Source organism: Mesoplodon densirostris, chromosome 2 (genome assembly GCF_025265405.1).
Source record: "Mesoplodon densirostris isolate mMesDen1 chromosome 2, mMesDen1 primary haplotype, whole genome shotgun sequence".
NCBI lineage: Eukaryota > Metazoa > Chordata > Mammalia > Artiodactyla > Ziphiidae > Mesoplodon > Mesoplodon densirostris.
In genome coordinates this window covers 32,911,313-32,924,201 of record NC_082662.1, presented here as the reverse complement: position 1 = coordinate 32,924,201, position 12,889 = coordinate 32,911,313, and the positions used below count along the sequence as shown (strand labels likewise).

General features: G+C 42.8%; 1 protein-coding gene across 19 annotated transcripts in view; it reads right to left on the bottom strand.

Annotated features, from left to right (window-relative positions):
* MACF1 (microtubule actin crosslinking factor 1) overlaps positions 1-12,889 on the bottom strand; it is a 330,003-nt gene that overhangs the window by 204,191 nt on the left and 112,923 nt on the right. For 10 of the 19 annotated variants that reach the window (XM_060089544.1, XM_060089543.1, XM_060089551.1 and 7 more), the window contains exons 3-5: positions 4,726-4,815; positions 2,892-2,984; positions 771-848 (exon numbers count right to left, since the gene is read on the bottom strand). In XM_060089544.1, coding sequence (XP_059945527.1) covers positions 771-848; positions 2,892-2,984; positions 4,726-4,815 — 261 coding nt within the window. The remainder of the gene's footprint in view (positions 1-770; positions 849-2,891; positions 2,985-4,725; positions 4,816-12,889) is intronic. The other 9 variants (XM_060089550.1, XM_060089549.1, XM_060089558.1 and 6 more) reach the window with 2 other exon arrangements.

Sequence of the window (12,889 nt, the reverse complement as noted above, 5' to 3'; positions counted from 1 at the left end):
GGAAGAAACATGTGTAGAAAGCAGCATGGAAGGAGCGTTAAACAAATGTCAGGAGACCTGGGTGGAAGTCCCAGCTTTGCTCTACCTTGTGTGATCTGGGGCAGGTCATTTCTCAGTTTCCTTCCGTATGAAACAAAAAGGCTGGACTAGAGGGTCTCCAAGGCACCTTCCAGGGTGACATGCTCTGACTCGTACTCCTCCTCACTCTCATTCTGTTCTCCTCTCTTCACTGGCTTCTCTCCCTGTGTCTAAAAATATGTTGCCATCTTCCTTCTTTATCTAGGGAGGGAAAAGCTTCTTTACTATGTCCTAAACACTTTTCTGCTCTACTGAGGCTGTTCTCTTAAGTCACCAGTGCTGCACAGCTGAGCCCTTCGCCTCAGCTCCATGTGCCGTTCAGCCATCCTGACCATCCCCTCACCCAGTTCTCATGATGATGGAGCACTCTGGTTTTCCCTCTTCCTAGACGATGTACCTTTTCCCATCTTCTGTGCTGGTTTATTTTTCATCTTCCCTTTGACCTCCACCCGAGGTGAGTCAATCTTTTATATCTTGCTCTTCTCTAAGACTCTCCCCCTCAGACAGGCCACAAACTCTATGTAAGGACCGACAAATGATTTGTCCAAACACAATACAGCTGCTCACTAGCAAGCAAGACTCAGAACTGCATCGGTCAGATTTACTGAGGGCTTACCAGGAGCACTGAGAACTTCTAGGGACCCAATGCCAACATTCCCTGGCAGAATGGGGAACACACGGGACACTCTTACCTGTCGCTGCTTTAGGAAGTCCAGGGCAATCTGCACATTCTGCAGCCTGTGAAAACGCATCCTGCCCTTCTCCCGGGGCTGCAAACAAACAAACAAAAGGGATGTTAATTTCAGCTACACCAATTTACCCATGCAGACCTCTTTCCTCTTTCATTTCAAGGACTAAAAGACCACAAAGAATTCCTCATGATTGAAGCCAGGCGTGGTAGCATCACATAAAGCACCCCCCAGGGCAGGAGCTGTGTGTGTTTTCACCATGCTTGCTGAGGCCCCAGAATGCCTTGTTTACCACTAGGATCCCCGTGAACACACAGCCCGTGTGAATGCAAACGCTTAGGTAGTGCTGCAGCTCCTCTACAGGTTCTTTTGCAGTCGTATGTGGCAGAACCTGATTCTGGATGTGACGTTAATGGGAACAAAGACTTGCCTCTATGGCTCCCCGAATCGCAGTTAAATGCTATTGTAGGAAGGGTAGAAAGTCCTAATTGCATACTGCACAGTAATGGACAGAGCCAAGTGTATTACAAACCTGGCAAAAGAAACTAGAGGTAGCCAATTTTATAGTAGGGAATGAGGAGTTACACATGCTCAACAAGCAAGTGAAAAAACCTACAATGGAAGGCAGAAATCAGGAAGAAACCTATTTTCTAGGAAGATGGGTGTTGGTGTAGCAAAGCCACCCTTTACCCCAGTATGAAATACCCAGAGCAAAAAAGACCTTGATGATGTAGGGCTGTTTAACACAGTCCTCCAAAGAAAGGTATTTCCTGCCAGTCACTCAGTCCTGGATGTCATACAAGCCACAGGGGAGAGGCCCACCTTCACCCAGTGCCCCTGGTGCCCGTCCCCACCGCCTCATCCACTGCTCAACTCCTATCCCTCCAGAAGTGCAGGAAGTGTTTCCCCAGTGGGTACAGGCAGGGACGGCTACCTACCTCTGGAACATTTTCTCCTGCCCACTTTCCAATGCTGTTTTTATCTTACTACAATTGGGACTAAAACATTACTCTCACTAGATCATACCCAATTCATTTGTAAATGTCAAATTGGTACTAATTAAAGGCCAATAAAATACAAGGTAGCTCTGTTGTGGGCACCTGCACAGAAGAAACACTGCCCCGGGTTGAAATGGGCAAAAAGTAACCCACCATGTGGAAAGATGGGGTGGAAGCATCTCTGTGGGGGTCCCCTAACCCTTCTAAGCAAAACTCCCAAACCAGAGTAATCGACAGAGAGGATGAGGCCTCTCTGTGAAACAGGATGACTTCATAAGTCAAAGTTTTAGGAAAAATCTTCTTAGTGAGAACCTCTTCTCAGTCATTTCAGCTAAACTAATTGTGACTATAGCTTAGAAGATGATAGAGCCTGTGAAACTGAAGACTCTAAGGCAATGGGAAGGGAGATCAATGAGGTGAAAAGATGACTTTAAGAGGACAGGGAATGGGGATATTGCCTAATCCCTCTTTCTGGAGAAAGATCATAGGCTATAACTTAGAGCCTGCAAACAGAAAATGGCCTTCTTACACACTCTAATCTTTACTCCTAAGTATTCCCCACCAAAAAGACCCTTAAGAACATGCAAGTTAAATATCTGTCCTCTACAGCAACTAGAGATGTTATTGACCAAGCAGAGTATCTCCATGCAGTGAGTGGTTTGCAAACACCAGGCTCTTCTGAAAACAAGTGACATGGTGTGTGGTGAGAACCTGGAGGCCAGAGAGATGGAGAGTCCTCGTTAGTCTGGAGTGTGGAGTCATAAGCAATAACTGTCATGCTGTCAACTAAGCTTTCCACGACTCTGCGATCTAGACTCAGACAACACAGCAAGGCCACCAGAAAGCCATGGGTCTCCAGGTCACAAAGGGACTTGATGCCACCAAACACCATTATTCTTTTCGTGCCAGCTACTTTCAGATAAGCAAAACAATTCCCACTCCAGGATCATCTAAACAGTGGCAAGAGGCACAATTAGTTTTAACCACTTTCTTTGGGACCCAAATTCCCAGGTGGACAGGGAAGAAGGCAACTGGTAACTGAGCTACTTGAAGACCTGGAGAACCCCAAACTCTCTGATGGCCCTGCAGTGCCAGCTGGGATGCTGGTGGCCCCAGGAGGACCTACTACATCATCATCATCTTCCTCCTGCTCCTCGCTGTCTGTATGGCGCCAGGAGGGCATGCTCACCAGACGGAGGGTCTTCAGCCCTGCTGGCTCCTTTGGCCACCAACCGAGACAAAGACACGACAGAGTAACAGGAAATTCACAACACATAAATGAAAAGGAAATGAATTCAGGGAAAAAAAGGTGAAAATAAATATGAAAATACCCTCCCACCTCCAGAAAGATGCAAAAACCAAATTAAGACCAGAGCAGATGGTTATATTGAACACTTCTTATGTTGAAACACAGCTTTAATTCTCCACGGCCACCCACCCTCCCTACTTCTGTGAATCAAGTAAGGCAGAGAGGAGGATGAGAATAACCATGAAAGACATATTTGGGTGGTTTTTTGTGAAAAGATGATATTTTACGACTATCTTCATAAACACCTGTAGGTTTTCAAAGGTTAGGAAAAGAAATTAGATTGGAGTGGTTTTAACCTGTTTTTTAAGCAACATCACTGAAAAGAATCACTTTTCAATATAAAATCACTACAAGTTCATCAAATATACCAGCCAAATTGCCCAAAATATAACTTTGTGAGCACTGTTAAGTCCAGCAGTGAAAGTAAAATTCTGATTACTTAGGAGATTTATAAATGAGGGCCAGAGAAGAACTAGAATTCATATGTACTGGCTATGTTAATAAAAGCATCTGTCAATTTTAGGCCATTAAACATTATAAAATTAATTCTATTGTAAGACCAAAAAAAAAGTGAAACCAAAACAAAGGCCCCAGGGGATGGCAAGCTCCAACCGTGGAAGAAGCTATTACTTAGGGAGTGAAATCTACTGTGCCAAATCCTGCCCTTGAAACACAACAAACAATGACTAAGAATTCACAGAAGGCGGTGAGCACGCTGGCTCCACCAGCTCCTCGAGCGGTGTGCCTCTCCAGAGCACACCTCCCTCACAGGTGTTTCCAGTATTCAGCCCTGGCCTTTTCTAAATGAAAAGTATGTTGTCTACAACGCTCGAGATAGAGCAGGAGCTGCACAGGATCACAGGCTTCCATTAGGCTCCCATATAGGAAACAATGAGCCCACAGAGGGGTTACGCTGATCCCTCAAAGTGAAGGTAAGAACTCATGAGCCAAGAGGTTCAGACAGCCTTTGCTCTCAGATAGGTAAGTGTTTCCACAAGCCACATTTAATACATCTGGGGAGGAAGCAGGCATGTTTAATTATCCAAGGAGCCCAGAGTACTCCATCTGGGGCTATGCTCAGACATCAACTTCAGCACTTCTCCAGCCCTGTGAAAGACAGTGAATCCCAGAAGGGAGAAAGTGAGGTGATTTGGGAAAAAAATGACTCTAAACACCTGGGCTTTTAAATGTAAATTTCAGGTCTTTGTTGAATATAGAAATAGAACAATTCATAGTAGAAGCGAAAATAGGAGGAGTCTATATAGACTAGAAATAAAGCTGTAGGAAGAAAAATACACCTTATTCAAAAATCTTTAAATGTAAATCTGCTATTCCTGAAACACTAGCATCTATAAATAGATAAAGAACAAGTAAGGAGAAAACATGCAAATATGAAAGGAACAGAACCGATACCTAATTCCATCAAGAAATGAGAATATATGATACATCAGGTTAAATTAAGATGAAATTACATCATTTATAAAGTGTTAACTCTGAGTTAGAAATAAAGTCCACCAATTACCTCTACTACTTTTTCCTCCCATGTAACACAGTGACAGCCACTGCCCTAGCACTCAACAAGGTGGACCCATATGTCATTAATAGGGCCACACCTGTGAGGTCAACTCATTAGGAGAAGAGAGGAGCTCACCAGTTTGATGCCTGAGAGGACCTCCAGCAGAGAGATCAGGTTATGGCCATCCCGCAGATCTTCATAAAGATCATTGATGTGCTTCCGGACCTGTGCATGAAAGTGAAACAGACTGATTTTTATTCTATCGTGAATTATTTTATTATCTACACAAGAATCTCTGGTCCTAGGTAAACACAAATTAAAGAATTTGAAACTGGAAACAACAAAAAATTCAGGAATTTTCAGGTTGGAGTACAATACATATGAAATAGTAACACTTAACAGAAGTGTATGTGTGTTTTTTTTAATTGAGGCCAGGGACTTCCCTGGTGGCACAGTGGTTAAGAATCTGCCTGCCAATGCAGGAGACATGGGTTCGAGCTCTGGTCCAGGAAGATCCCACATACCGCGGAGCAACTAAGCCTGTGCACCACAACTACTGAGCCTGCGCTCTAGAGCCCGCAAGCCACAACTACTGAGCCTGTGAGCCACAACTACTGAAGCCTGTGCGCCTAGAGCCCGTGCTCTGCAACAAGAGAAGCCACCGCAATGAGAAGCCCACGCACGGCAACGAACAGTAGCCCCCACTCACCACAATTAGAGAAAGCCCGCGTGCAGCGACAAAGACGCAACACGGCCAAAAATAAATATAAAATAAATAAGTAAATTTATAATTAATAAATAAATTGAGGCCAGATCCATTACACACTCCAGCCAACCATGAAAAATACTCCAGCAAGTTTGGACTAGGGATGGGGAGTCTTAATCATCCTGAAACATCTCAGAAATTATTATGGACCAAAATGTGAAATGAGAGCCAGTGATGGACAGATGAGACCAGTCAGAGTCAGAAAAGCCTTCCAGAGTGCTATGAAGGAAACTAAAATGCTAGATACCCAGTATTCCATACAGTGTACCTTAATTTAACCTCTTTCTTACCAAATACTTTTTTTTTTAAATTTATTTTTGGCTGAGTTGGGTCTTGGTTGCTCCGTGCGGGCTTTCTCTAGCTGCAGCGAGCGAGGGCTAGTCTTTGTTGCGGTGTGCGGGTTTCTCACTGCGATGGCTTCTCTTGTTGCAGAACATGGGCTCTAAGCACGAGGGCTTCAGTAGTTGTGGAGCGTGGGCTTCAGCAGTTGTGGCACACGGGCTTCAGTATTTGTGGATCGCGGGCTCTAGAGCACAGGCTCAGTAGTTGTAGCGCACAGGCTTAGTTGCTCCGTGGCATGTGGGATCTTCCTGGACTAGGGCTTGAACCCGTGTCCTCTGCATTGGCAGGCGGATTCTTAACCACTGCGCCACCAGGGAAGCCCCTTACCAAATACTTCTAATAGTGAACTTGATAATTACTTTCCTTTTGGGAAAAAGCAATTCTAACTTTATAACTGAAACTATGCAAAAACAAATAAATATCACTTTAGAAAAATGTGTGGGTAATGTCAAACATTGTGCTAATGCTTTAGATGTTACCTCATCTATCCCTCATATCCATAAGGTAGGTATTGTTATTCCTGTTTTACACATGAGGAAATGAGGCACAAAGAGGTTAAGTAACTTGCCTAAGGTCACAAGTGGAAAGACTGGCCTCAGTTTGGTCTTTCTGCTATTAGTCTCTGCCATTACTACAATGCTTTGTAATCAGACATAATCTCATTTTATTTACTTAATCCAAACAACTGCCCTGTGAAGTTTATTTATTACTCCCATTCTATAACAGAAACCAAGGAAGCTAAGGCTCTGAGAAGTTATGGTCACATAGCTGTAGAAAGTGCCTAAAGTGACTGATTCATTCCAAGTCTAGTGACAACTTCACTGAGTGATATGCTCAAACACAGAATCAGAAGACAATTGGAAATTACAAGGAAGAAGAGTCTTTTCAACATAATTTTCTAGATAATAAGAGAAAGGGTTACTCTCAGAATAGTGGATTTCTAGTCACTAGAGTTTTTCAAACAGAGACTAGGATATTGGAATTTCTACATTCACACGGAAGATTGAACTATAAGTCCTTTCCAACTATAATATTCTAGCATTCAAAACAGATTGCAGGGGGCTTCCCTGGTGGCGCAGTGGTTGAGAATCTGCCTGCCAATGCAGGGGACATGGGTTCGAGCCCTGGTCTGGGAAGATCCCACATGCCGCAGAGCAACTGGGCCCGTGAGCCACAACTACTGAGCCTGCGCGTCTGGAGCCTGTGCTCCACAACAAGAGAGGCCGCGATAGTGAGAGGCCTGTGCACCGCAATGAAGAGTGGCCCCCGCTTGCCGCAACTAGAGAAAGCCCTCGCACAGAAACGAAGACCCAACACAGCTATAAATAAATAAATAAATAAATTTATTTAAAAGAAGAAAAAAACAGATTGCAAATCAGAAAAGATAAAGGCTGGAAACATCTCAGTAAACTTCCTAGAAAAGAAAGGACTTGAAGGATTAGAAAATGTTTGATAGAAAGAAAGAGGAGGGGAAAACCACATAAGGCTGGGTATAGGGGTGGAAACATGCAAGACATGCATGTTTGTATGTGTGTGTGAAGGAATAAGAAGTTGACAGGTAGATAATCCAACTGGAGAAAATGGTTCATGATAAATTGAATAACAGGTTTCAAATATTTAAAAATTAAATATAGGTTTCAAATATTTAAAGAATATTTCTCCAATTTTTTTGTGCTACTGACAATATGACACACATTTTAGTTTAATCTGCAATATTAACATTTTCTCCCTCACTTTCTTAAGTTTAGACAATGAATGAAATGATACATTTACCTCAGACTTGTATCACTTGTTGATTTCCATGGTGTAAATACTCTCTTGAAATGACTAATTTCAAGCTATTAATATAATATCACTAAAAGCAATGTTGGGAAGAAATGTACAGTAGCACACCAATATATAGAATTTCCATCAGAGAGATACAACAGACGTAACTGACCTCAACAGCACAGATGGTAATAACATAGTAAAGTAACTGAAGTGATGAGCTTTGAATATTTATTACCTTTATTTTAAATATAATTTATTTAATTTTAAGTTTACATAATTTAATTTTTAATAATGGCTGTGCTCAGCAAATAGCTCACAAAATTCCTGAAAGTTTAATATTTGGCTCTCACGAGCCCATGACAGTTGACTCCAACACACCAGTGGCTCTAAGGTTTCAAGACCCCTCCCTCATGTGGGTCCAAGGGTTCAACCACAGTGCACCACTCAAGAAATTAGCAGGTCATAGGAGTTGGAAAGGAAGTTTGATTTGACAAGTTCAATGTGAAGTATGTTGAATTTAAAACAACAGCAAAGGAGCTACAAATGGAAATGTTCTTGAAGCAGCTGAAAATACCAGAATTTAATCTGGGGCAGCTGAGAACTTAAGTTGAGAAGTCATATGCATAGAGGTGCTAGCTAAAGACATGGGAGATGTTGGGCTTTCTGGGTTAGGGCAAAAAAGAAGAGCAGAGTGCTAAGGACTGAGCCTGAGGGAACAGCCAAAATTAGAAGGCAGGAGATGGGAAAGCAATCAACAAAGGAGGGGGGGCGGGTAGGGGAAAAAGCAGTGAAAGAGGTAGGCAACAAACCAAGAAAGTATAATCAAGGAAGAGATGATCACCAGTATCAAATGCTACAGGACAAGGAGGACAAAGACTAAGAAAGGCTTTCTGAATTTTCCTACAAATAAGAGTGCTTTTTGTGAGAATAATTTTCTAGAGAGTGGTGGAATGGAAATCAGATTTTAAATGAACAGTAGGTTTTAAAAAGTCAGAAATTATTAAATACTTGATATTAGGGTTAAGAAGAGAAGAAACAGGGACTTCCCTGGTTGTGCAGTGGTTAAGAATCCGCCTGCCAATGCAGAGGACACAGGTTCGATCCCTGGTCCGGGAAGATCCCACATGCCGCAGAGCAACTAAGCCCGTGCACAACAACTACTGAGCCTGCGCTCTGGAGCCCACGAGCCACAACTACTGAGCTCAAGTGCCACAACTACTGAAGCCCGCGCGCCTAGAGCCTGTGCTCCACAACAAGAGAAGCCACCACAATGAGAAGCCCACGCACTGCAACGAAGAGTAGCCCCCGCTCGCCGCAACTACAGAAAGCCTGTGCGCAGCAATGAAGACCCAATGCAGCCAAAAATAAATAAATAAAATAAAATAAATTTATTTAAAAAAAAAAGAAGAGAAGAAACAATAATGAGGGATTTATCACTGACAGTTAAGACCTGAACATAGGGTATAAAAATCAGGAGTGGTCATCAAGTAATTATTTAAATAAATTACATAGGGTTGCGGACCAGGTGAGATCGTGTTATCAATAGGATACCAAACACCATGGAGTGCTGAAAAGAAAAAGGAAGTACTTAAAATGTAAAGTTAGTTTTACATCAAGGCTCCAATATCTCCTTCTGAAAATTCCGGTTATGTTTTACACCTGTGAATAGCAAAATTCAACCACCTTACAAGAAATTTAGGGGCTTCCCTGGTGGCGCAGTGGTTGAGAGTCCGCCTGCCGATGCAGGGGACATGGGTTCGTGCCCCGGTCCGGGAAGATCCCAAATGCCGTGGAGCAACTAAGCCCGTGCACAACTACTGAGCCTGCGCTCTAGAGCCCACGATTCACAACTACTGAAGCCCACACGCCTAGAGCCCGTGCTCCGCAACAAGAGAAACCACCGCAATGAGAAGCCCCCACTCGCCGCAACTAGAGAAAGCCCACGTGCAGCAACAAAGATCCAACACAGCCAAAAATAAAATAAAAATAAAAATAAATAATAAAAAAATAAGGAACTATGATAATCAAAAAAAGAAAAAGAACTAGCTAACACTTACTAGTGCTTTTACCTCAAAAAATTTTCAGATGCAGAGGGGGGATTTGGAGGGCTCAATTAACATCCCAAGATCATACAGCTTAATGACCAGGCCAATCAAATCCAGGTCTGCCCCCTTCTAAAGTCTTCACCATTTTTGTACATGCTACATTGCCTCTGAAGCTTTCCACAAACCTCCTAAGAAAAAGTCTGGTGGACTAAGCACCAGAAAAGTATTAGAGGCAACCAAGTGAAGCCAAGAGTGCTCAGAAATCATCCATATATATGTTTCTTTCCAACAAATAATCACGCTGCTCTGTTAACAAACAAGATGAGTGAAAAACTTCAACTATCCAGGTCCTTGCCTGTTTGTACTCCCTGTGAAAATCACCATCAAAATTAGTTCTTTAGAAATCTCCAAGGAATATGTACAAATGGCTAACAAACTCATGAAAAGATGCTCAATATCATTAGCCATAAGGAAAATGTAAATCACACTACAGTGAGATACCACTTCACAACCACTAGGATGGCTGTAATCAAAAAGACAGATAATAAGTGTTCATGAGGCTATAGAGAAACTGGAACCCTCATACACTCCCAGTGAGAATGAAAATGATGCAGCTGCTTTGGAAAACAGTCTGACAGTTCCTCAAAAGGCTAAACACAAGTTACCATACAACTCAGTAATTCCACTCCTAGGTATATATCCAAGAGAATTAAAAACGTATGTCCAGAAAAAAAACAAAAACAAAACTTGTACATGAATGAATGTTCATAGCAGCATTCATTGTTCACAATAGCCAAGAAGTGAAAATAATCCAAATGCCTAAATATTATGACATGTGAAAGAAGCCACTTACAAAGAACCACATATTGTATGATTCAATTTACATGAGATATCTAGAATCGGCAAATCTATAGAGACAGATAGTAGACTAGACTGGTAGTTGCCTAGGGCTGGGGGAGAGGATGGGGGGTTGGTTAGGGATAATGATTAAAGGGTACGGGGTTTCTTTTGGGGGATAAGGAAAATATTCTAAAATTGATTGTGGTGATGGCTGCAAAACTCTGTGAATACAATAAAAGCCACTGAAATGTACACTTTAAATGGGTGAATTATGTGATATGTGAATTAAATCTCAACATAGCTATTTTTAAAAATTAATGAATGGGGCTTCCCTGGTGGTACAGTGGTTAAGAATCCGCCTGCCAATGCAGGGGACACGGGTTCGAGCCCTGGTCTGGGAAGATCCCACATGCCACGGAGCAACTAAGCCCGTGAGCCACAACTACTGAGCCTGCACTCTAGAGCCCGTGAGCCACAACTACTGAAGCCCACGCGCCTAGAGCCCATGCTCCACAACAAGAGAAGCCACCATAATGAGAAGCCTGTGCACCTCAACAAAGAGTAGCCCCCGCTCACCGCAACTGGAGAAAAGCCCACGCACAGTAACAATGACCTAACACAGCCAAAAAAAAAATTAATGAAATTTTTTAATTTAAAAAATTAAAAATTTTGAGACCAAGCCAATCCTCCCTAATCAACATGCATTAGTAAGCCAAGGAAAACTCTGCTCTCCCAATTTTTAAAAGATTGGCTTGAAGTTATGAAAAAATAAACAGCTTCCCCCAATTTCTTAAACAGCTTCCCCCAATTTCCAAGTGGCTTTAGCAAAGGGAATAAATTGCACTTAAGTGCTTGGAATCAGGATCTGAGCCCAAAGGGACTTTAAATATTACTTAACTCTAATATACTCAGTTTACACATGAGAAAAGCATTGTCTAGAGAAGTCAAATAACTTTGTAAGACCATTTAGCTGGAAAGTGTCAGATCACTGTCTCTTGACTCTGAGTTCAGTGCTCTTTCCCCTCACAAGGCTTCCATGATGCTTGAAGGGTAGAAACAACATATTAACAACATTACTAAATTGTAAGAGCCCCCCCACAAAAAAAGAACGAACGATCGTCATGCAGCATTCTTTAACACCTGCAGAAAGCCTGATCTAGAAAAGTTTTGCTCAAAGACTCTTAAAAGAAAACACAAGCAGCTCAACTTCCTTGATCCACATTATGTTGAAGAGCAATATATAGGTCAGAGGAGAAAGTTTTAAAGAGAAGAGTATGTTATTTACTCTCATCTATACTTATTAAAAGATACCGGGAAAGCAAGAGTGAGCCTGGTAGCTTCAGATGGATTTCTGAATTTATAGATTTCTAAACTGTAAGAGGGAAAATTCCATACTGTTTCAAAGGCCAAATTTATCCTCCAGAAAAGCCCAATACTAAAAAAAAACAGATAACAGTTGTCACAGACTTTTCACTCTGGAGAGAACTGTGCTCGAACGCAGGGAATAAGAGAGGGGGCTGAGAGCCCCTTTTGGAGTAAGTAGAGTGTGATGGGGAGCAAAGTGTGAGGCTCTTTGCAGATGAGAATCCTATCGCCTCTCTGTTTTGAGAGTTCCTTAAGTTTTAAGGAATCTGACAGTGCTAACAGCCAACCCTGATTAACAAAGATTCTCTGAGGATGAGGAGGATTCTAAAATCCACCAAGGGTATCTTTACTTAATAGGCAGGCACTAATGCTCAGGGAGTAGAGAATCCAAGTCCAAATGTAGAACCAAAATCTTCAGTGGGGGTCGAGATGCATTCAGGGTGAAATCAAGCCCTGAAAACTCAGGTCTAGGCAGACATGGTCACAAACCACCACCATACAGTCACAGTTGGGCAACAAAGGCAACACTCCTCTCCTCAGCATCCGACCAGCACGACTCCATCAACCTCTTAAATTACACTCCACTGCCAGTCTCCATCTCATGTGGCCACAGCACAGAGGCTGCACAGGAGAGAGGGCCTGGAACCATTAGAGCATTCTCCCACCCTGTGTTCAGCTAGAGAGCCTCAAACAGGCGGAGAAAAATTGAGAACATTAGTAAAAAACTTCGGAGTTAAAAACTTTTGCTGGTTTATCTGGAATTCTTAACTAAAATTCCAGGAAGGCCAGTTGCTTCTAGACTGCATACATGACTAAAGATGGAAAGAACTAGTCCATTTGTTAGATTAAATGCTTTCCTTCCTTTCTACCCACTAACCTCCACAGTCAGTAGACACTGACCAGAGAAAGCCTTCCTCCTCCTCAGGAGCTCATGCTCTCAGTTCTGTCTCATCGTCTCAGCCTTTCTTTTTTCTTTTTTTTTTTTTTTTTCTTGCAGTATGCGGGCTTCTCACTGTTGTGGCCTCTCCCGCTGCGGAGCACAGGCTCCGGACGTGCAGGCTCAGCGGCCATGGCTCATGGGCCCAGCCGCTCCGCGGCATGTGGGATCTTCCCGGACCGGGGCATGAACCCGTGTCCCCTGCATCGGCAGGTGGACTCTCAACCACTGCAC